Here is a 25,456-nt window from a genome sequence, read left to right as displayed (position 1 = left end):
GACCCATGCACAGACTTACACACTACTTTCTGGGCAAGGCCCAGATAGCTGCCTTTTTACAAGCACACCAGGTATTCCAGATGCAGATGGTCTGCGGACCACATTTTCAGCATTACTCCTTTGACGTCTTCCATGTGCCCTAGCCGTCTAATCACTGCTTGAGGGGCTATGATTTAATCTATTTCCAAAGGAAGGGGTCTGGAAGCGTTTTTCTCCTCCCACATTCAGTCTGTCATCTCCTTCTGCCATTCTGTTCTAACTAACATTTTCTTTATGTTTGTACCCTCTCCTCAAGCTTGCCACCCAAAGTCATTATCCAGGCTGGAAGTGTTTCTCCTGGGGACTTCTGTGACCACCCTTGCTTCAGGATGTGCAGCAGAGACCACCGTCCCGTGGCCTAGTCGCTGCAGAACTCAATCTGCTAGAGGAGCCAATGTGATGAACCAAAGTTAAGGCTTACACCGTGTCTTCTTTTTTTGCTTCTTTAAAATTTGAATTTCTTGCCAATATTTTAAAAAGGGGGGAAATTTCCCATAAACATTCCTCCTATTTCTGCCTACTCTTAAAGTATCAGACTAAGGTCAACAATCAGCTGGATTGAGGAGAGGCTGCCTCCCGAGATGCCATTCAAGCCCCGCCAAGCAGAGATTCACATAACGTGAAAATAAGGAAGCTGATTTTCCAAGGACCTTGGCCTAAATTTTGTGCTTTTCCTTTTTTTTTTTTTTTATTAAATCATAGCTGTGTACGTTAATGCAATCATGGGGCACTATACACTGGTTTTATAGACCGTTTGACACATTTTCATCACACTGGTTAACATAGCCTTCCTGGCATTTTCTTAGTTATTGTGCTAAGACATTTACATTCCACATTTACTAAGTTTCACATATACCCTTGTAAGATGCACCGCAGGTGTAATCCCATTAATCCTCCTCCCTCTACCCACCTCCCCCCTCCCTCCCCTCTCTTTACCCCTTCCCCCTATTCTTAGGTTGTAACTGGGTTATAGCTTTCATGTGAAAGCCCTAAATTAGTTTCATAGTAGGGCTGAGTTCATTGGATACTTTTTCTTCCATTCTTGAGATACTTTACTAAGAAGAATATGTTCCAGCTCCATCCAGGTAAACATGAAAGAAGAGGCCTCCCCAATTGTATACATTCGAGACTCCATGAATCCTGGGTCTGCCCCTGGAGCTCCATGTACTCCTCTCACATTGAGGCTGGTTTCCAGTTATCATCAGACTTGCTGGTAGATCTTCTTTAAGTAGAGAAATATTTCTCTGAACTATGGGCCTATAAAAACAAAGAGAGTGTCATATTTCAGGATAAAAGAGCAAGCCTATCTCTTTGGGGGTGTGATCTGGCCCACATCCCTGGCATTTGATTTCATGATCCCTGGCTGCATCTGGTTCTCCTACAATTCATGATTCCTTAAATTCCTTACAGTTGGAACATTTTCGTATATAGTCATCAAGCTGGCTTTCTTCTCCATTTCTTCAAAGACGCATTAAAAATCCCTTCAATTTAATCCTCTTTTGCTGGAGTGAGACTAAGAATCCCCAGGCTAAAGGGAAAAAAAAATGTGGTATCTGCCCATGGAAAGAGAATGATCTGTACATCTTGCTCTTTGGGAATGGAATGTCCCAGGGCAAAAGATTGGCTTTTTCTGCTTTGTTCTAAATGTAAATGTTTGCACGCACCATAAATGCTTTCTGAGAACTCATTAAATATTCATTGACACTGATGATAAGACATATATAGAATAGATGGGTTCTCTAGTTACCTTCTAGGATATGTTTTTGTTTTTCTGTATTGGTCACTGCTTGGAACAGATCCTTTTATCTCACAATATTAAAGCTCTTTGGAAATACAAATATTTTGGTTGTAAAACATGCTGTAATATTAGGAATCTGGCCACTGAGTTTCCCGCTTCCAAGCTACTCTTTGCTTCACTTTGATATTTCTTGTGTTGTCCATAATGCTGTTTGAAAGAGTCATTTTTCACTCTTGAGATTGTTAAGGATTTGTTGATGTTTTCTGTGAGTACAGTTATTACTCAGACACCATGCTCTGCTTCTCCCCGGGAAGGGAGGAGAAGCAGCGTACATTATAGATCATCTGGCAGGGAGTCTACCCAAATGATTTATTTGAAGCTTATTTTTACATTCTCCATTTGTACAGACTGTTAGTCTTCTCCTCTTTTTAGAAAACATCTTATTAAAGGGCAACACTTATCTAAAGATGTAAAAATAAGAGTAAATATAAACAAAAGGGCATTTTATTGAATGTGGTATTTGCCTTATTTATTTTCTTATTTTTCCTGGCTGAGAGCGGACTGGGGGGTTGTGACTTATTACACTGAGTCTGGCCCATTAGCCATTTTATTCTACAAACTAGGTTGAGAGCCAGTGCCCACCAGGCCAGTGTGGACATTCGTGGGTCATGACTGTGGAACTAGTTAGGAGCTGATTATTTTAATGATGTCATTAATTATACGAGTCTAATTTTTTTTAGTAGTTTCTCAGCTATATTTTGGCTACATAAATGTCAATCTAATATTTTTCCCTATTTAGCCTGGTGCCTTCATTAGCTGCAGCCCAGTTTGCAATCATTTTTAGTCCTAAAATTATATTATGATGCTTATGCCCTTAGATATCTGAAAGAATTATACAAAAATACTGAAACGGAAAATGGTAGGGCAATTACTCTTAAAAGACAGATGCAAAAGTCCTCCCAAATTAGAAAATCTTATCTATCAGTACATGAAAAGTACCTATAAAATATGACTATGTTGTGGTTTTCCTAGGAGTACAAGGTTATTCAGATATTTGAAGTCAATTGGCTGAGTGTGGTGGCTCACACCTATTATCGTAGCACTTTAGGAGGCCAAGGCAGGAAGATTACTTGAACTCAGGAGTTCCAGAGCAGCCTAAGCAACATAATGAGACCTCTATCTCTACAAAAAGTAAAACATTAACTGAGTGTGATGGTGCACACCTGTTGTCCCAACTACTCAGGAGGCTGAGGGAGGAGGATCACTTGAGTCCAGGAGTTTGAGGTTATAATGAGCTGCGATGATGCTACTGCATTCCAGCCTAGGCAACAGAGTTAAAAAAAAAAAAAAAAAAGGAAAGAAAAGAAAAGAAAGTCAAAAGTCAATTAACCACAGAATTGAAAGAAAAATAAATGATTATTTCAATAGAAGCAGCAAAATATTTGATGAAATTTAACCATATTTACAATTTACTGTTAGCAAACTAGTAATATACAGGAATTTATATTTCTATTTCATTCTGTTCTTAAGTAGAATAAAACGTGCCTATAAAACAGCATACACAAACCACATACTTAGTGAAGAAACACTCAAAACTTCCTCCTGAGATCATTTTGGGGAACACTATAAGGGACACAGGACAATCAAATCACTTCAGAGTAGCAAGTCCATTTTGGGATTTGAACTTGAAACCCGTTCTTTTGAGCCTGGAGTTCATGCTCGCAGGCTGCATACACTTCTGTTACAGTAGGAGAGAGCCAGGGGCTTTTCAAAGCGATGACCAGGGCTTTGGCGTTACAGACCTGCATACTTACAGACATTCTTACACCCGCAACCCAGGCATGGTTGTAACTGAAAGAGAACAAGGGAGAAGAGAAGCAACCAGAATGACATTTTTTATAAGCTTTGCCATTGGTCTGCTCTGCATGGGTGACTAATATGTTGATTATTGCTCCATGAAAATTTGGTATGTGTTAATTTTGCCTTTATCTTATGACTTCTGGATTTATTCTTAAATGTTAGATTATTGAATATTTGAAGTACAGCGTTGTCTAAGTACTAGTCTTTATCTCTGAAGATTTGTTCTATATAAAATTTTCTCTGTGGCTATACCACATATTACATATTTATGCATCAGTTGATGGACATTTAGGTGGTTTCTGCTTTTTGTCTATTGTGAAGCAGTATTGCTAGAACATTCACGTGTAAGTTAGTGTGGACATGTATTTTCATTTCTTTTGGGCATATGATGAGGAGTGGAAATTCTGAGTCATGTGGTAACTCTATAACTATTTTAGGAACTGACAGGCTATTTTCCAAAGTGGCTACACCATTTTATATCCCTACTGGCATTATATGAAAGTTTCAGTTACTCTGCATCCTCACCAACACTTGTTATTATCTATTTTTGAAAAATTATAACCATCCTTTTGGGTGTGAAGTATCATCTTGTGATTTTGATTTGAATTTCATGGCTAATTGCCTGAATTTCTATTTAATTAAGATACTTTTTTGGATGTAAGTTTACCGAATTTTTAAAAAGTTGATGTAGAGTGCTAAACTGCTTTTTAATAATTGTGAGAATTTTACTCTGCCTGGAAAATATAGATAACTTGTTCCAAAGTGTTTTCATCATAATAAATATTTAAATCTTTGCAATTAGGGAAATACATATTATTTTAATCCAATTCCTGTGATTGTGGGTCTTTTCATAAATATAATAATTATTTGTATAACTTCAGTGAGCTACCCATATTCCTTATCCATTTTCCTACTGTTTTAGTTTTTTCTTTTTGTTCATTTGTATAAACTTCTTATATTTTTCATGTTTTTTTTTTTTTTTTTTTTTTTTTTTTTTGAGGCAGAGTCTCACTTCGTCACCTGGGGCAGAGTGCAGTGGTTTCATCATAGCTCATTGAAATCTCAAGCTCCTGAGCTTAAGTGATCCTCCTGCCTCAGCTTCTGAGCAGCTGGGACTACAGGCATGTACCACCATGCCCAGCTAATTTTTCTAACTTTTTGTAGAGAGGAGGTCTCGTTTTTGCGCAGGTTGGTTTTGAACTCCTGTAATGAAGTATTAAATATTTTAAATGCATATTCCTTTTGCAAATTATTCTTAAAATAGCTTACATTGATTTTGAATAATTTTTGTTAGATAATGGGAAATTTTGGATAAATTATCACTATAAAATATTTTAAGAAAAATTAGTAGGTCAGAGTTTTTGTGAGAATCAGAGTAGTCATTTTTAAAGAATTAAAAGAGATTTAGAAAATTTGAAAATTCATATTTAGTTGTTTATACATGTAAAACATTAGACAAATGGAAACTAAATGAGAGATAATACTTGGATTATATGAGACATCTCAATTTTTCTCCCTGAATCTAATTGAAAAGTCAATGATAGTTTCTGTTCAATGAAATGCAGGAAATTAGAAGTGGTAATTAATTATCCTTTTCATTTATTTGTTAGGCAATTTAATTATATTTAAGGAAAAATCTTGAGTTTCTTTTTTTTTTTTTTTTTTTTTTTGTAGAGACAGAGTCTCACTTTATGGCCCTCGGTAGAGTGCCGTGGCCTCACACAGCTCACAGCAACCTCCAACTCCTGGGCTTAAGCGATTCTCTTGCCTCAGCCTCCCGGGTGGCTGGGACTACAGGCGCCCGCCACAACGCCCAGCTATTTTTTTTTTTTTTTTGGTTGCAGTTCAGCCGGGGCCGGGTTTGAACCCGCCACCCTCGGTATATGGGGCCGGCGCCCTAACAACTGAGCCACAGGCGCCGCCCGAGTTTCTTTTTTTATATTGCCCCGTGTTTACATGTATTTTAAAAACTGTCATGATAAAATATGAGTAGTCTATTCCTTTTTAGTTTGCAAATTTCTTAAATGCTCATTTGTAACATGCATCCTCAGGCAAGTTGTGCTTCCAGGAGGCTAAGCGTGAGCAGTGAGATATGTGGATACTGAATCAGCAGCCCCATCTTCCTCCCAGAGTGTGTAATGCTTAAGAATCACTCATGAGTGCATTGTAAACATCTCCAGCATTTCTTCAGGAAGAACTGTGAACCCAAAGGGCTTATCTACAATTATCAAATAGTTTCGAATTTATAGTCTTTTGAATTTAATTTCTGTAATTTCAGGCCTAATGATTCTTCCCTTCTGCTTGTTTTATATGGCTGAAGCCAGAGGGGACACAGAGTGATGTGGGATGGATGATAGATATTATGTTCTTTTCTTTGATCTATGTGTTTAAATAGCTGGATATTGATCTAAGCAATAGGAGAAAACTACCTGTATTATGTTTAAAAGTACTAGATACAGAATGGAGAAGAAAGTCCCCAGGAAATGTCCTAAATGGATGTATTTATACATCATTGGTTAGGGCACACACAGTGTATGAAGGGAGTAATTTATTTCTCCTCGTTACTTTTTCTCAGCAGTGGCATTAAATAAGGAAATCTGCCAAGAGCCTCTGTGTTGCTGTGTTTGGGAAGGTAACATAAGAAAAGGAATGAGGAGTACTCTCAACAGGAGTCCTTGTTGGGCCCCTATTAAGGGCTGAATTGTGTCTTTCACAAAGATGTGTACAAGTCCTGTTCTCCAGTGCCTGAGGTGACTTTATTTGGAAATGGGGTCATTGCAGATGCACTTGGGTAAGCTGGGATGAGGTCATCCTGGGAGAGGGTGGACCCTTAATCCAGTATGGCTGGTGTTTCTGTGAGAGTGAAATTTAGACACAGACACACAGAGACTAGGAGGCCAGAAGACAGGCAGAGACTGGAGTGATGCACTGATAGGCCAAGCAATGCCAGGGGATCCAGACTTCTAGCCTCTAGAACTCTGAGAGAATAACTTTCTTATTTTTCTTAGCTAGACATTCCTTTGTTAAATTCTTATTTCATTTCATTTTTTTAAATTTCAGGTTAATATGAGGGTACGAGAAAACAACTTTCTGTGGTTTCAAGCAACTCAGTTTGTGGTTTAGTCAAACTGCTTGATAATTTTGTCTCAATCCTTCACTTGTGGCTAGAAATAATAATACCAGCCCATCGTGAAGATCCAGTGGGCTTCCATAAGCTTCTGTGCTTGGCTGCCTGTGGCTTCTGGCCTCCAGGCTTCCTTCCACCCCTCTTGGTCTGCATGGCTACAGCAATGTAGACACCAATGGCTCTCAAACCAGAGCATGCATCACAATCACCTTGAGGGCTTATGAGTGCTGGGTGGGGTGACCCAGCCCGTGAGTGGCACATCTAGTAGGTCTGGAGTGGAGACTCAATAGTTTGTTAACCTGGCACATTCTTAGGGGATGCTGGTGCTGCTGGTCTGGGGGCTACATTTTGAAGACTATGGAATTAGACACTTGGGGAAGATTTATGGGGGAGAGTAACAAAACCAGCCTTAGGGGGAGTCCAGCAAAGGTGGGAGGCTTTGTGCCATGTGCAGACAAGCCTTAAATCTTAGGCTTCACTATCCTGTTCTGCCCTCTCTCTGTAACACCTGAAATGCCCAGTCTGCACGGCCACAGTCATGTAGGCGCCAATGGCACTGTGCACTGTTTTACTGGCTGCCAATTCTTTTACCATCTTCATTCTGAAATTGGAAGTTATTTTCTTTTACGTTCTAGCCTTGGATGTGAATATCTATCTATTGTTCAAACTTGAGCTTCCCTGAGTGATAAAATTTGAGATCTGACTCAAAGTTAGTTCCAGGATCCCTTGTCTCACCTCCCCCAGGAAGCCTTTTCACCATGACATCTCTCTTCCGTGGGTTCTCACACATATATTTTCTGAACGACTTATTAGGTACTTAATCATCTATGGACCCAGTTTTTACATGGTGGTTACTAAGTGACTTTCCCATGGATATGGAGGCCCCCTGATCATATTTAGCTAGGTTTAGGAAGCTGGGCCATCATCGTTTCTCAGCAACACTTAAAATTTCCTCACTAAATGTCCCAAAGCTTTTCCATTCATTTGTTCATGAAATGCCCCATGGAGCACCTGCTCTGCACCAGGCTCCAGTGTGGGGTATGCACTGGTGGACAGAACCCAGCAGTGCATGCCCTGTGGAGGCTGCAGAGGAGTGGGGAAGACAAACATTTTTAAAACTCACATAATCCATGCACAATCACAGCTGTGACAAGCACATCAGGGGACAACAGTACTTAGCTCTAAAGGACCAGACTGGTGAGATTTGACCCTGTTAGGGAAGACAGAGAGGGCTTGGGTATGAGGATCTGAAGGGTAAGTAGGGAATTGGGTAGGTACAGGGCAGAGAACAGCCAGGCAGAGAGAAGAGTGTATGCAAAAGCTGGGCAGGTGAAGGAGTGTGCCAGGGCACCAGAGCACATGGGGGTGCTGGGTGCCTTGAGGTTGGACAAGTGGAGAAGTAGCCAGAGTGCACAGGGCCTCAGTGCCATGTGTTCTCAGCCTGAGGAGGGCTGTGCATCCATCTCCCTTGTTTCCTCTGCCTGCTCTGTCACCAGACCTTCTTTCCTTCATTACACAGGCCGCGCCCTCCACATCTTCTCACCATAATGCTGTCTCAGGGGAATAGGCATCCCTCTCATTTAGGCGACCTCTTCCTTTGTCCTTTCTTTCTTCCTCCTGTATCTCCATTGTCTGGGCTCATCAGTGACCCTCTAAGTCTCCAGCCAGAGACTGGCTCCTTCCCTTTGTTCATTAACATGAGTAGATCTCCCCAACTTAACAAAAAAAGAGCAGCCCATCAGATCCCTTGGTATCAGGGCCCTAGGGACTGGCTTTCTCTTCCCACTGGCATGTCTGCCTCTGCTCCTTCCGTGTCCTCTCCTCCCCTAACTCCTTAGTCAACTCTGCCTTAATGGAGACTTCCTCACTGTTACATGAGGCCAACATGGGTAGATTGCTTGAGTTCAAGAGTTCAAGGCCAGCCTGAGCAAGAGCAAGACCCCATCTCTACTAAAAATAGAAAAACTATCCAGGCATAATGGTGGGGACCTGTAGTCCCAGCTACTTGGGAGGCTGAAGCAAGAGCATTGTTTGAGCCCAAGAGTTTGAAGTTGCTGTGAGTACCATGACACCATGGTACTCTACCCAGGCAATAGAGTGAGACTCTATCTCAACAAAACAAAACAAAATAAACAAAAAAAAAATGTGTTCATTGGTCTTATGCTTGCAGGCTGGGATGGGATTTCCTGTGTCCCATAACAACTTCAAAGTTCAGGTTATCTTAAGAATTGCTGTTGAAAGTTTCCCAGTTCAACTTAACTCTATTCATGGGAAACTAAAAATATTTTCTACATCTTTGATCTAAGGAATTCCCTACTTGGCAAAATTCTTATTACTGGATCTTGGAGAAAATTGTTATTACTGACAGGGTGGAGTTTTAATGTTAACTTCTATGTTGGAAATGCAATTTTCAAATGGTGCTTTATATTTGATTTGTTGTTATTGGAGTCAGCTTTATAGGTGTGGCCCAGGGAAAATATAAGCTGAGCACATTTAATAAAACAATCAATCTAGAGATTTTTTAAAAATGAAAATAAGAAAGCCTAAACCAGTTAAAGATAAATAATTTATTTAAATAGTCATAAATTATCTCTGGTTCCAACCCTATTATAATTTTTAACGGGAGGCTGGGCCCGTAGAAAGTCAAAACCATCTTTTTTAAAAGTGCAATTTTGTTTCTTTAAAGATATAGTAAATTAGAATCAATATGTTATTATTTTTATTATTTTAATATACAAAGCTGATGCTGATGGACAATTGAAAGATTGTCCTTCTGAGTTCTTTGTGTCAATCACAGGTTTATCCTAAACTAAATTATCACTCCTTTCACACCTGGACTTCTGTGTAATCAAGAGAATGCATCCTTGAGATGACAGGGTAAAATGCTCACTGTGACTGAGGAGAAGCTTTGCTCTGCATAGCTAACTAGCTACTAAAATAGCTACAGAACTTGGCCTCTTCAACACAGTGCTTTAACATGCTGCTAAACAGATCCTATGTTCAGGGTTAACAACATGCCGTCAGCATCTCTAATAACATCCAGCCAAGAATAGAATAAAAGCCAATGGTAAAGATGCCCTAACAACTTGCCCTTCATTATGATTATTCCTATTCCAGGAGTGGGCACTGCTGACTTGGAGTCTAGCTGCTTGGCATTTATTTATGAACATTTAGCTGCCAATTATTCCCAGGGGCTTGGGAGGTTCAGGCCCTGGCAGCCTGACATATACTAATCAAATAAACAAAAGGTTTGATTTGTAAATCAGAATGTCAATGTCTTACAGGGAGAATTGACACTCACTAAAAGACTGTATTCCCTGTCACTCAAGCTGTCCACCCTCGTCTGAGAAGGAAGCCTGTTGCAGTGCTTAGCAGGAATTACAGTTGCCTAAATCTCTGAATTTGAGTTGCTAGCTAACTAAGGAATGGAACTGAGATTAGAGTATTATTTTAGGGAGGGAAAGAGTGAAGTAGAGGGAACTTATGGGAAGGACATGGGGACCTGAACTGTCAGGACATTGGAGAACCACGTTTGGGCACATTGAGGGAACAGCAACCATAACCATTCAACAGTCTGCCCAGATGAGAGAAGTCCAGCCAGTTTCAGTCTTTCTGACCCTCTCAGGGTTCCTCAAACTATGGCCCGCAGGCCACATGAGGCGGTGTGATTGTATTTGTTCTCGTTTTATTTTTTTACTTCAAAATAAGATATGTGCAGTGGCATAGGAGTTTGTTCATAGTTTTTTTTTTTTTTAAACTATAGTCCAGCCATCCAACAGTCTGAGGGACAGTGAACTGGCCACCTGTTTAAAAAGTTTGAGGACCCCTGTGTCTAGCTTTTAAGATTTCATCAGGCTTTTAAAATTTCAATTACTCTGTCATTAACAGGTATTTATATTATCTGCTAAGACTTATGAAAGATTCTGCATTCTAAAAGGGAAGAATCTAAGACTATATGTGAATGTCCACAATGCACCTTAGACCAAGTGTACAGATGCACAGTCAGGGCTTTGAGACTCTAAAAATAAAGGGAGGGCATGAGGTTAGAAGGATGGGGAAAGGTTTCAAAGGAAAGGCAGCTGAGATGGGCACTGGAGAGGGCAGGGCATTGGAGATTTTGGTGGGGAAGTTGGAGGCATTTCAAACTGGATTGTAAAGTAATGAATATGGCCCAGGTAAAAGTCTAAGGTCACCTGATAAGTTAAGCCCCTTCTCCCTCCACAAAGATTGGGTTAATGGGTTTTAGCTAAGTGAAAACAAAGTTTTTGCAGAGAAAAAACCTCTGTGCTTTGGAGGGAAGAGGGCCATGTCGGAGAGAAAGGCTGGGGAGGCGGTCACCCCTGGAGGAAAGGCCCACACATTCCACTTTAAAGAGACCCCCCAAAAAGCTCTGTATCTTCTGAAGGGTGGGTGGTAGGTGACAAACCTCGAAGCAAGGAAACAAAGGTTCCCTTGTTTCTTATACCTAGAAAAGGGCTTGTTAGCTCTGCCAATCCTGGGAAGGGGTCCAGTGCTACTGGTGGGATCCAAAGGCACACAATCGTAAGTGCCATTTGCCTGAGAACAGCTGTCTGCCTCCTGCACTACCTGTTTTAGTCCAGTGCCTATTGGCTGAAGGCTTTTGAAATCAGATCCAATGTGGTAAGCACACAGTATCAGTGATTGTGATACATTGTTCATTCTTTTACTCATTCACTCAAACCTATTATCACTGACCAGAGGCTCTGCCCTGAATTGAGGCAAGAAGCAAGAGGCAAGAATCGAAAAAGTCATGAAGAGTAAGTCACTGCCTTTCACTGCCTGTTTTCTCATCTGTAAAATGAAAGTTTGGGTGGAAGGTCTTTGCTTTTCTCTGTCTCTTGCACTCAGCCAGCATATACCTGAAGTCAGGGGCAGTTTGCCTTTAAAGGGGCCAGAGAAGCGGTGGCAGGAGCTGAGGAGTTGAAAGATGAAGGCTGCAGCTTCTCCTCTGCCTCCATGAACTAGGGGCGCTTTGAAAGGCACCAGGGATGCAGCAGCTCTGCAAATGAGAGGTCTCGTGTTTGCCAGATGCTCTGGCATAAAGCAAGGAGAAATAGTGCATGAATGATGTGATGGGATTGTTGCTGACCACGAAAGTACTGCCTAATAGTGAGGTGGTGTTGTAGAGGGGTTTCACTTAATTGGGACTCTCCTGAGCAGGTCCAGGTTTACTTTACATTTTATGTTGATTTCATCTCAGGAGACTTAGGGCAGCATCTTGAATTACAGCAGCCTTTTATAAAACAAGCTTCTTCCTCCTTGACCTTTGATTCCCCTTTCCTGCACTGTGCTTCTGGATTTCTCCACAGAACCTCTGGGGAAGATTCTTTGAAGCCAAAGATGGCACCCATTTTTGGCATTTTTTAGTGTCTGGTATATTCAAGTCACATCAAATGTCCATAAGAAGAGTTTTGTGAATTACTGGACTGGAAATTCCTTGGAGTTCAAGGTCCAGCCCATACACATCTTGGAGCCTCCCTCTTCCACCCCCAACACTTCCTACCAATGCTTGCTGGCGGGAGGAACTCAGTATCTTCAAAGGAAACATCTCAAAGGGCTTTCCAGGCATATATTGTGGCTTCAATAGAAATTCTGGATTTAGATGAGATCCAGGGGGTCCCTAGGAGAGTTAGCTACAGTTTCAAAAGCATTTAAAGCCCTCATGCAGCTCCTTCTCTGAAGGTAGTTCCTTTGAAGTTGAGCAGCATAAGCCTTCTAAGTGGGTGGATGGAGAACAAGGAAAGATAGAGACTTGCTTTTGTTTAAATAGGGTTAAGTCCTGGGGAGATTCATCAGCCCTTCATTGCACACCTTTCATGGTTAGAGACCAGAGCTCGCTCGCACATCCCAGGCCCTTCCATTCTGTAGATTAATTGCTCTATCTCTTGGCAGCTTCAACCAAGGCCCATCATTCTATGACAGTGTTCCATTATTCCTATCAGGTACCAAACAGTAAAAAATAAACTATAATATACTTCTATTGTACAAGTACTGTGAAAATCTTTCTGAAATTAGAAAAAATAGATACACAAACTCATTCCTAACAACCCCAGCCTCCATGGATTAAAATTACTCAGATTTATTTCTCACTTGTGCTAAATGCCCATTGAACTCAGCTGGGGACTCTACCCTGCTTTATCCTCACTTGGATCCTGGTCAACAGACCACAATTTTTTTTTTTCTTTTTTTTTTCAGACCACAATTCTTTACAGTGGTTCTCAACCTGTGGGTCACGACCCACAGGAAGTGTATTAAAGGGCTGCGGCCTTAGGAAGGTTGAGAATCACTGCTCTAGGATATTATTGCAGGCCAGGCGAGGTGGCTCACACTTGTAATCCTAGCTCTCTGGGAGGCTGAGGTGGGTGGATTGCTTAAGCTAAGGAGTTCGAGACCAGCCTGACCAAGAGCGAGACCCTGTTTCTACCAAAAATAGAAAAATCGAGGCAAGAAGATTGCTTGAGCCCAAGAGTTGGAGGTTGCTGTGAATTATGATGATGCAATAGCACTCTAGCCAGGGCAACAGCTTGAGGCGCTCTCTCAAAAAAAAAAAAAAAAAAAAAAAGAATATTATTGCAGAAGGAAAAGAGAGGTCTGTAGCATCTCATATGCACAAATTATGTCCAGAAGTAACAATCATCATTTCATCCTAATCCGCTATTCAAAACTTGTCACAGTGTCTCCACTTAATCACAAAGAGTTTGGAAAGTGCAATTCTATTATGTCAAGGAAAGTATATGAACACCAGGAAGGACTACCATGTTGGAGGTTGCTTCTTTCCTGTTTCTCTCTGTATCCTGGGTCCGGTGCTCTGCTGCTCCAGTGTCCACCACTGCTTAGCTCTGCCTTTATGGGTATCAGTTTGCATTATCCAGAGGGTCTATGACTGATAGCCCTGCCAATGGATGGAGCCCCCTTGCAACCAGTGGTTTACGCTGTGTCCAAGCAACTGTGGCTAGGAGGGTGGGAGTGGGTTTGGGGTTCCCTCCAGGCAGCAGGGGCTGTGGAGGCAGGAAAAGTATTTCTAGGACTCTCATTCTGCCATGCTGTGTCTTTACTCATCTTTGGCAACTTCTCCCATTCTTGGCTTCTTTAATTTAGCTTCGCCTCATTATCACTTTGCTCCCTATATAGGGACAGTGTTCAAGTTCTCTCCCATGAGGTCCTCAGTCCTAGAAAAACCAGAGGAAGTGGCTGATTACCACACACAGTGCTGCTCTGCTCCCAGGTCACCTAATTCCATCAGTTTCACTTTAGCCAGCCATATATATTTGGTTACATATGTAGTATTGGTACAATTTAGCATCATGCTTTACCTCACATTATATAGTAATTTTTCTAGATTGGAAACACTAAATCCACTAACATAATTTCATAAACACCAAGTTTACATTTGGATTTTTTCATTTCTGTAAACAGGATTAAATGCCATTACTTTAGTAATACCTCAATTCAATTCTGTTTACCTATTCAGGTTTAAGGTTTTCTTTTCTTTTTCAGCCACTAACTTGTATCAGACAAGGGTTGTGGGGGATGGGAGGAAGCAGTGATAGGTGTAAGAGACATTGAAACTAGGGCAGAGAAATGATTTTGTGTGCAACCAAATGGGGCAAGGCATAGGAGGAGCCGCGATTTATTCATTACCCCAGACAGAACAGCACTCCTGTTCAGGCTGCACAGAGGCCAGGCTCAAAGAGCAAGAAGGCCATTTGCAGGCAGCGCTGCTCCAGCTACCTGAAATTCGAGCAAGTCACCTAAGTCATGCCTGTACCTGGACTGCCAAGCCGCAGTGACCCGTCCGCAGCTCGCGGAGTCACGAACAACACTCCCAGAGGTCCCGCCAGGAGGACGCCCTTGGTCACCTGACCAGGGAGCCGCCAAAGAGCTACACTCCGCGGCTGGCTCGGGTGCCAGGCGCCGCACACGGCGGCACCTGCCGGGCCAGTCGCTCGGGGCGGGGCTTCCCGCGTCCCCTTTAAGAGGCCGCATCACCCGCCCTGACGTCAGGGTGTCTCTCCGCACGAGCCCGCGTCTAGTCTCGGCTCAGCGCCCCCGCGCCTACAGTCCAGGCGGCGGCAGGAGGAGCAGCGGCCCGGTGAGCGCGCCGCCCGGTTCGGTCCCCAGGTCCGGCTCCACCGCACCTCGCAGCCACCCGCGCGTCCTCCTGCACCATGTCGGTGGCCGGGCTCAAGAAGCAATTCCACAAAGCCACGCAGGTAAGGCGCGTGACAGGTGTGCTGCGAAGCGCTCCCAGACGAAGCAGCAAAGGGGGGCGCTCGGTGTTTCTCGCCCGGCGGGAGCTTGGGGACCCTGGCCCCGCGCCTGCCCGCACCGGCCGCGCCCCTTTTCGGCCGCGCCGGCGGCGGCGCGGGGCATCCCTGGGCTGGGTGTTCGCCCTCCGTTTCCCAGTCCCGGCTCGGTGCAGTGTTGGGGGCGCCCGCGGGTCCCCGGCGTCCGGCTCAGTCGCCCTGCTCGCCGCCCCCGCACCCCGTTGAGCCGGCGCTGCAGGCGGGGGACTGTGGCTGCGCTGCCGCCCCGGCGCGCAGGTGCCCGGAAGGCGCGGCGGGAGATTATGTAAAGTCGCCTCTTTCTGAGTGACCTTGCAGTGCTGGTGCGCCCGGCTGTCCCGGGATGTGCTGGCACCCCGGGTTTCCCGCACTGGGGGCGCCGGGGAGATGACCGGGCTCTGCGCTCTTTCCACACCTTCGGTTAAAATCCCTCCTTCCCTGGCGTCCTCAGTCTCCAGACAGATGGGAGGATGGGGGCTTCTTGGAGGGAGCGCGTGCTGTAACTTTTCCCGGGAGAACTCCTTTGAGGTCGTGAAACTCCTCTGAGGCACGGCCTAACCAGAGATTTGCTTGTCTTTAACAATTTCCCGAATATGCCTTATAAGCATAACCACATTGTTGAAGACTTAAAATCGTTGTGTTTTCAAGTATTATTTTCAGTGAGCCTTTTACGTCTTGGATGTGCTCGTTTTTCTTTATGGGGTTAACAAGCAGTGATTATAATAAAACTGATTAATTCAGATGCTAATCATTTAAATCTCATTTGGCTCAGTTGAAGAATTTTACATAGGGAAAAATTAAATGAATACGTGTGCTGTGACCTATTTCTTATATAATGTATGTGGTTACGAATTTTTTATCCTTCTGAAACAATTTAAAGGACGTTTAGCTAAGGACTTTGTTGGTTTACCTTTAAACATTTTGCATAATTTAGCCTTAAATATTTTTTCATATGTTTGCCTTAATTAATAGTGAGCATTCTCATAATTTCTTGGAAGTAGGGAGGTTTTTCCCAGGCTTCTACAACAGCAGTTCTGTTATAAACCACATCCGGAGAAGGTGAAGACGTGTTTTACAGAATCTTCATTAAGTGAGGGTGACAGATGCAGTGTGACATTGGTCTCGTGTGTGTGTGCACGCGTGTGTGTCATCTCTGTCACCGCAGACTTCACTTGACACTGAGTGAGTACTGTATGTCAGTTTAGGAAATCAAGAAAAGTCAGACTATTTTGGTTTTAAAAAAAAAAAAAATCCCTTAATGTATTTAGCTTTGCTTTTCTAACTGGAGTTTTCTGTGATCTCTCTGCCAGAAATGTTTGTAAATAGAAGTGCATGGTTTATTGATGTAGTTCGGAGGGCCTCTAATAACTTTATATTTCAAATTCCTTCAGGGTTAAAGAACCAGCACATGTGCTGCCCAGAAATTCTTTGAAAAGGTCTGCTTTTGAGATCAGATGAAGAATCACTGCATTGTAACCTTTTTTTAAAATTTCCTTCTCTTCTTTCCTCTTCTCTCCTCTTCTCTTCTCTTCTTGTCTTTGATTTTGAAGGTGAAGCAACACATAATCTCTTACCCATAACTTTGTGTAGCATAGCCTTAGAAAGCCGAAGGCAAAGATTAGTCTTCTGTGCATGTCTGTGTATTTTGGAGGGCATGTAAAGCCAGTGTTAGTGTTTGCATGTGACAGAGATATAGAGGGGAATAGTCATGTCCTACTTTTGAAGTTGTTTTGTCCATTCAGGTCCATTATGTTATCTGCAGAGAAAGCTTTCAGACCTCGAATTACTTTGGAGAACTTAACATGCTAGATCATACAGTGGAAAGGCTGCTTTTCAGGCAAACATGTCTTCTTTCTATAGAATTGAGCTTTTTGGCTTACATACAGGAGGGGTGCTGTTTGTGTTAATAAAAGCAGGATACCGTTAGTGTTTGTACCACCGATTTGGAATTTAAGAGTATGTGTGTCACAGCAGTTCTTGTATTAGAACTGATTATTTCTACCTTCTTGCTGACAGGTATTTTTAATGCCGTTACTATTTGGAGGTGAAAAATGCTTTTGCCAAATAAAATTTTATAGAGGGGAAAATCTCTTCAGTATGTAGAGATTGGACAGTTAAAGTCTGCAAAATCATTCTAGAAAAACGTGCTACATACCTCGTTGCTGAATATCACTTTGGTCATTTCCGAAGTACTCCCTTTGGGAAGCTACCTACTGTTGCCAGAACCTAGTCCACCCTTCAGAGCAATTTTGGAACTTTTCCTGGAATGGCCATCGGAGCTGTTGTGGTATTATCCTTGATGTCCTGAATGTCATCAAAATGTCATCTTTTCAGTTATTTCCTTTATCTTTGGGTAAAGAGAAAAAAGGCCTTGGGGGGCCAGATCAGGTGAATAGGGAGGGTGTTCCAGTACAGTTAACTTGTTTACTGTCTAAAAACTCCCTCACAGGCAGAGGTCGTTGGTGAGCTCTTTCGGGACCAGTTTTGCCCATTTCTCATGCCAAGATTTTCAGTTAAGATTTTCTGACTGTTTTTCTATTGAAGTTTACTTGTCTGCTATCCTTCTCATAGTCAGCTGGCAATTTTAATGCACAATGTGGTGAATTTTTACAATGTTTTTGTCAGTTCTCTTGGTTACTGGCTGCCCTGACCTTTCTTCATCAGTGAGGGTTTCTCTCCCCTCACTTAATCCATTTGGATACTACCATTTTCTTCATGGCATTATCCCTATAAACTGGAACTTACATGTCCCTGATTTCACTTTCACTCTTGCCAAGTTTAACCAGAAATTTAATGTTTGTTGCTCTAATTCAAGCTCTAGCATTCTCATCAGGGCACACAAAAACATGCAACAACAATAATGAACTCCTCTCAGTGAGACACTGCCACGCATCAAGGTGAACACGGCTGTGAGTCACTGATGTATCAAGGTTATGAAGCTGACTGAGCTGTTTGTACAGTGCTGCCAACATAGGCACACATAATTAAATGCTTGACCTTAATTATCAGACCTATTAAAATAGCAGAAATTGATTATTTTATTGTACTTTATTGCTCATAAAAATATAAATTACCATGTAGTTAGAATAAGATACTCTTTTTTCTTTTTATTGTAAAATAGGGCAAATAAGCATGTAATACTCTTCATTTAGTGTTACTCATATTGAGATTTCACAAAAGTAATGTCAGTTTTTTCTACTTGTTTTAAACTGGCAGTAACTCCGGTAAAAATAACTGGTTCCAAGGAACACGATGCTCTTACAAAACCTATGCTTTTAAAAAATTTCATCTAACATGCATTTGATGTGTACATATTTTGCTTTATGGTAACATGTAGAAGTCTGTTGTAGAGTAAAATGTGTTGGGACATTGCATTAGTTTATTAGAGAAACCAAGTAGCTTCAACAAGAGACAGGTTTTTTTTGTTTTGTTTTGTTTTTTTGGGAGACAGAGTCTCACTCTGTCACCCTAGGTAGAGTGCCATGGCATGATAGTTCACTGCAACCTCAAATTCTTGGGCCCAAGTCAACCTCTTGCCTCAGCTTCCGGAGTAGCTGGGACTATAGGCATTCACCGTGAGGTCTGGCTAATTTTTTTTTATTTTTAGCAGAGATGGGGTCTTTTGCTCAGGCTGGTTTTGAACTCCTGAGCTCAGACAATCTACCTACGTCAGCCTCCCAGAGTGCTAGATTACAGACACGAGCCACTGAGTCTGGCCATCTCACACTTCTTGAGACAAGGATGTCTATAGGGCCATGTTCTCTCTGAAGGCACTAGGCAGGGTCTAACTCAGGCCTCTGCACCAGCTTCTAGTGCTTTGTTGTCAGTCTTTGGTCTTCAGAGATCTGCCACCTTGATCTCTGCCTTCATGGTATTTTCCCTGTGTATCTGTGTCCACATTTCCCTATTTTATAAGGATACCAGTCATTTTGGATTGCTGGCCCACCTGACTCCAGTATGACCTCATCTTAGCTATTTATACCTGCAATGCTCCTAGTTCCAGATAAGGCCACATTCTGAGTTTCTGGGGAGTTAGGACTTTAACATATGAATTTTGGAAGCAGACACAATTTGACTTGAAACAGTCATTATTGACATAAAATGATTCATCACAGTATTTTTCCAATTATTATATTTTATTCAACATCTCCAACAGGGCAATTCAGTCTATAAATAATACATAACTTTCTATTGTATTCAATAGGGGATATGCTTTTTTTTCTTTTTAAATGAGTTTGGTAGCATATTGCTAAGGTCTGAATGTATCCTGCTAAAATTCATATGTTGCAACTTAATTGCCAATATGATAGCATTAAGAGATGGGGGCCTTTAAGAAGTGATTAAATCATGAAGGGAAGACCTTCCTGAATGGGGTTAATGACATTAATAGAGTGGTCGAAGGGAGCACTCCTGCGCTTTCCACCATGTTGAGGGTGTAGCAACAAAGTACTGTCTTTGAAGCAGAAAGCAAACTTTCATCAGACATGAAATCTGCTGGCATCTTGATCTTGGACTTCTCAACCTATAGAACTATGAGAAACAAATTTCTATTTATAAGTTACCTGTGCTACAGTATTTTGTTATAGTAGCTGGAAACAGCTAAGAAATATACCCAAGATCCAAGTGATTTCAAACCAGTATGCTGGTGAAAAATTTTCAAGATCATTAATTAAATAATTTTTGAAAGACGTTCAAAGCACTGTAACTATATCATATTTATAACTTTTTATTGATCAGCATAATTTAAGTGTGCCACTAAATATAAAAGGTTGAAAAATGTTGCATTGTAGACTATTTTTTTTTTTTTTTTAAGAGGCAGGTGTTGCTTTGTCATCCAGGCTTGAATGTAGTAGTCAGATCATAGCTCATAGCAATCTTGAACTCCTGGGCTCAAGTGATCCTCCTGGCTTAGCTGCCTGAATAGCTTGCACTACAGGTGTGCAACATAATGCCTGGCTTGATTTTTTTTTTTTTAATGATAAAACTCGTTTGTGGAAGCTGTGTATTATTATAATACAGTCTGGTATGTGTTTAATGTCACACTCTGATTCTTTAACTGGGAAATTTTTTTTTCATTACCTTATATAGCCTTGTATTTTTATAAATTTCAATACATTTAGATGTAATGATTAAACAGAACATATTCTTTTTCCATCATAATATGCATGTACTTTTAGTAATTTTATTATAATATTTCCCGTACATGTAATTTTTATTTCAGGCTGGGAAAATTATTTGGGTATTTTGTGCCTTTCCGTTCTAATTTCTTCATGTTTTCATAACATTCAAAATACAGTGTTTTATATAGATGCCTTGCTCAGGAGAACATTACATAATTTTTTCATGCCTTTGGTGAGACATTAAACTTACTATGGAATTTAATTAAATATATAATTAGTTCTGACTTTATCTGAGCGAAGTTCTCAGTTTCTTAATTACCTGGTCTGAGCAGTACAATCTCTGCTGCCTTTAAAATCTTGAGTGGACTTACTGGTTGAACCTGTGTTCCTAAACCTGTACCCTTTGCCAGGTTCTTAGCTTATAGTCTATAATAGGCTGCAGGGGGCCTATATATTTTTTAAAAATTATAAATCACATTTTGTATGTGCATTTTTCTGAGAGAGAGGGTCCTTTCCTTATCACCAGTTTCTGAAAGGGAATTAGGGACACCTAATTGGTGTCCCTCCCTTATTTAAATAGTAAAATGCAATGTAAGAAATTGATCATGTCATCAGGAGATAATGGGATGGTTCTTATAATAACCATTCTGTTACTAAATTTAGAATGTCTGATCAAAATGCAGCCTCTCTGAATTAATGTTAGGGACAATCAAGTATAAAAAATCCATTCCAGATGTGTCAGGATTGAATAAGATAATGCTTCTGGCAGTGCCATCCTTGCATAAGGATCACTTGAGCCATGTAAAACAAATAGTGAGCTCGACTCACCAAAATACTGGCATATGGGCCTTGGGGTGTGGGAAAGGAAAGTTATGTAACTAAAAATGATTTCCCTCAAGATTGAGATTCCTCCAGATTGAAGTTTTTGTTGTTGACGTAGTTATAATTTTGTAAGCTTTTCCCCTCGCAGTGATTCTTTAATATTTTATATTGACTTTGTGTGAGTTTTTGTTTCAGTCTGCTTGGAAAATTTGAAAGTATCTTCAAAACTGATTAGGGCTACCCTAGATGATGGAAAGACTTGGCTGGAGCAATCAGAGACTGTTTTGAGGGCACAGGTCATCGTGGCAGGGCAAGGTTTGCTATTCAGGGGAGGAAGGGGCAAGGCTTGCAGAGCAGGTTACCAGGCTTCTTGTGTGACAGTGCAGTCTCAGGATGTCAGGCAACCCCAGGGATTGATCTTCTCTTCCCTTCCCTTTTTTTTTTTTTTGGACACAGTCTCAGTTTGTTGCCCTTGGTAGATGGGCATCACAGCTCACAGCAACCTCAAATTCTTGGGCTGAAGCAATCCTCTTGCCTCAGTTTTTCATTTTAGCAGAGACGGGGTCTTACTCTTGGCTCAGGCTGGTCTCGAACTTGCGAGCCCAGCCAATCCACTTGCCTTGGTCTCCCAGAGTGCCAGGATTAAAAGAGTGAGCTCTGAGCCATAGGGATTTCTTTCTAGTGGTGGTTTGAGGAAATGAAGAGAGAAGGGCAAGACCCACTGACAAATAATGTGAACTGAGTGAGGAGTGGAGTTTAAGAGACACTCCAAGGTTTAAAGTGGAGACCTAGTGGGGCTTTCTTGGGATTAGCATCTGTCTATCCCAGCGGTTTTCAACCCACAGGAACTGTATTAAAGGGCTGCGGCATTAGGAAGGTTGAGAACCACTGGTCTATCCGAATTTCCGGCCAGATAGGCAAGATACTAAGTGGGTCAGAAATCAGTAAATTCCTTCACTTCTTTTTTCCCTTTTTGTTCTTTTAATCCTTTATACCAGCGGTTCTCAACCTGTGGGTCGTGACCCACAGGAACTGTCTTAAAGGGCCACGGCATTAGGAAGGTTGAGAACCACTGCTTTATACCTTGTTCTGTGTTCTTTTATGTGATAGTCTATCAGATGCCACGTGAGGGGACCCAGAAGAGGCTCAAGGCAACAGTTTATTATGCTCATTAGAGTGATGAATCACTGTCCACCAAGAAGGGGGCCACAGGGTGGGAGGGGGATAGAGACCAAGGGCCAAAGGAGTGGGCTCACCTGAGCAGCTGGGGAAACAGGTGGTGCCTTCATTAGGAGTCACGGAGGAATTCGCAAGAGAAGGTGGGAGGGGATTTCATGGTGTGCTTGTTACTAGCGGGTGGTCAGGAAGGCTGAGGGAGCACTTGTCCCCTCTCTGAATCTTCTCACACTGTGTACCTGGTCACCGGGGTGTAGGGATGTTAGGGCAGCAGGAGACAGAATATGAGCATTGAACTTTGGTAGTACAACCCTTCTCACTTACTTTTGGTTTAGATTTTGTTTCCCTAATAACTTTTGGTGGCCAAATGCTTCAGAGTGGTTTATATGATAATGGATAATAAATACTGAAAGGTATAGCCGTACTTACTAAAATGTCATGATTGTGAGACCCTGTCAAGTATTTTGCTGACCACCTCTCTACATTAGCCAACTCCTTAAATTGACTTTATTTTCGTAGACCACATGTGTGCATCAGTATGGTAGGCCTAGTTCTTTATGTTGACCAGCTCTATATATTGACTACTTTGTTACAGACCCTTGGGTGGTCAGCTTACAGAGTTTCTGCTGTGTTTTCATGTGATACAAAATTATTAGCTGATGTCCCGTGCTTCAGGAAATAATTTTATGATGATTTTACAGTTAGTACAACTTCTAAATCTTGATATGATTAGCTGCTCTGCCCTAATCTCCCTTACCCATTGCCTTGGTCAGTTTAGATAAGGCATTGATGAATTTGGAGAAGCTGTCTATAATGTTTGTGAAGGACCTCTAGGAAATATTTTCTGGCCTTTTTGAATTATATCGTAATTCAAAAGGAAAGAAATAGAAATATTTGAATCTTTTTTATAATTCAAACTTAACTTTCCCCACAGATCCTAACAAAAGCAGTTTTATAATGCTAAGATACCTTAACATCAAGATTAAGCAGAATCTCTGTAAGTTGATGACCCAAGGGTTTGTAACAAACTGGTCAACACGTGGTCAACATAAGGAGCTGGGCCTATTGTGCTGATATGTACATGTGGTACATGTCTGGTCTATGAATATTAAGCTCGAGGTGATCAGTGTAGCAAGGTGGTCACCTAGTCAGCTATGGAGGTTCTACTGTGTAATGTCTGTTAGGCACATCAAGCAGATAGATAGTTTGCCTATACTTTTAAATATATAGGAAGTACTGTTCCAGTGAACACTCCCATTTGGGAAAGGGAAGAATGGGAGTCAGGACAGTCATTGTCCGTGACACTGGTGCCATCCTGCTGGATAGCCCTGTAAAGTCTCCATCATTACAGCAGAGAAAGTTCCTTGGGTTTGCCCTCTGGTTCTGCAATCTGGGAAGAACTCTTTTATTCTTTCTCGTATTTGGCCAAATCTAATGAAAGTGACAGATTCTTTGGGAATTGAATAAGTTAGTCAAATTCCTCTTTGGTTATATTTGGGGTTTTAACTACTCATAGTGATTGGGTAATAATCTTTCTTCAAAAATTTAGTATACTTCTGATCTCTTTTCTTCCTGTCAGTTTCATGTGCCAATTACTATGACAGAAATTCATTTTATTATCTAATTTCCACCCAGCAGAAAATTAGACTTGGTTTTGTTAATCTGAACTTTGCAAGAGGGCTTAATACTTTGGTTTAACCAAGAAGTCATAATGGTACCTTGTTGCCCAAAGCCCTTTTCATTCTTATTTCCTGTTATTTGCTTCAGGGATCCAGGATAACCCTGAAAGGATTCCACCATCTTTTAACACATGGTTTTCAGGGTTGCCAAAGGGAAGAAGTATGGTTGGACAAACATAGATTTTCGTGGACCAGACTGGCTGATGAAGGTGGTAGGCAGTTGGGAAGACCTTCAGTGGCTCTTGCTCTCATGAATGTGAGTGCAACCTTTAATAGCAAAATGTATCACTCTTGAGATTGTAACTTTGTAAAAAAAAAAAAAGAGAGATTATGTGGTTGGACTTAATTTCATGAGCAGATATTTTTTAAAAGCAGATATTTCCTTGAGCCACAGATATTTTTTAAAAGCAGATATTTCCTTGAGCCACAGGCGCCGCACCTGTGGCTCAAAGGAGTAGGGTGCCAGCCCCATATGCTGGAGGTGGTGGGTTCAAGCCCAGCCCCAGCCAAAAAAAACAAACAAAAAACAAAAAGCAGGTATTTCCCTGGCCCATATCAGAAGTCAGAGAGATTGGAAGTATGAGCAGGACTGGACGTAATATTGTTGCTTTAAAGATGGAGGGGCTGTGTGAGGAGGAATTGTTGCTTTAAAGATGGAGGGGCTGTGTGAGGAGGAATGTAGGCAGCCTGTAGGAGCAGAGAACAGCTCTTAGATGACAGCTCTCAAGGGAAGTAGGGACCTTAGGCCCACAGCCTTAAAGAACTGGGTTCTGCCAACAACTTGAGGGGAATGACATTCTCCCCCAGATCCTCCAGGTAGGAGCCTAGTTTAGCGAATCTCTTAATTTTTGCCTTTTGAGACCCTGAACAGAGAGCCCAGTGAAGCTGGCCTGGACTTCTGCTCTATAGAACTTTGTGATAATAGATGGGTATCATTTTAAGCTACTAAGTTTGTGGTAATTGTTATATGACAGCAGAAATCCAGTAGAAGGAACAATCACTTCTGTTTCTTTTTAGTTGGCTAGAACCTGTAACGTGGCCACTCCATGGCATGTTTAAGTGCAGAGGGCGAGTTAGTCTAGCTGTGTCCTCAGAATGTAAAGGGGGTTTTGGTTAAAAGTTAGAAGTTTTGCCATCACTCATATCTATAATTAATTAATATTAATTTACATGTATCTGTATATTTATAAGTGTATATATACACATACACAAGCACAGCAGAAACACAAGTGTGAAGTTTAAGTCCAGTTTCCTAAATCTTTGCTTATTATATAAAGTTCATTGTTCCATATACCTTTTTTTTCTTTTTTTAAGGTAGTCTCAAGCTGTTGCCCTTGGTACAGTAGTGTGGTGTCATAGCTCACAGCAACCTCAAACTCTTGGGCTTAAGCAATTCTCTTGCCTCAGCCTCCCAAGTTGCTGGGGCCTACAGGCACCTGCCACAATGCCCGGCTATGTTTTTTTTGCAGTTGTTGTTGTTTTAGCTGGCTTGGGCCAGGTTCAAACCTGCCAGCCCTGGTGTATGTGGCTGGCGCTTTACCCACTGAGCTACGGACGCCACCCTCTGTATGCCTTTTTAAATACATTTA

General features: G+C 41.6%; 1 protein-coding gene and 1 long non-coding RNA gene across 3 annotated transcripts in view; one reads left to right on the top strand and one right to left on the bottom strand.

Annotated features, from left to right (window-relative positions):
* Positions 1-914: 914 nt before the first annotated feature.
* On the bottom strand, positions 915-14,640 carry LOC128561699 (uncharacterized). The gene is made up of 3 exons (XR_008373314.1): positions 14,554-14,640; positions 3,001-3,098; positions 915-1,296 (listed from the first exon to the last, which is right to left on the bottom strand). It is a non-coding gene; the product is annotated as an uncharacterized LOC128561699 (long non-coding RNA).
* A 144-nt stretch (positions 14,641-14,784) lies between these two features.
* Positions 14,785-25,456, top strand: part of SH3GL2 (SH3 domain containing GRB2 like 2, endophilin A1) — a 224,436-nt gene continuing 213,764 nt past the window's right edge. Inside the window, exon 1 of one of the 2 annotated variants that reach the window (XM_053572070.1) lies at positions 14,785-14,998. In XM_053572070.1, the coding sequence (XP_053428045.1) occupies positions 14,954-14,998 (45 nt within the window). In that variant the 5' untranslated portion in view covers positions 14,785-14,953. Of the gene's footprint in view, positions 14,999-16,230; positions 16,253-25,456 lie in introns of those variants that run through there. The other variant, XM_053572071.1, reaches the window with a different exon arrangement.

Source organism: Nycticebus coucang, chromosome 2 (genome assembly GCF_027406575.1).
Source record: "Nycticebus coucang isolate mNycCou1 chromosome 2, mNycCou1.pri, whole genome shotgun sequence".
Classification (NCBI taxonomy): Eukaryota; Metazoa; Chordata; class Mammalia; order Primates; family Lorisidae; genus Nycticebus; species Nycticebus coucang.
Note: the sequence above shows the minus strand (reverse complement) of the source record. Positions and strands in the feature narration are given on the sequence as shown.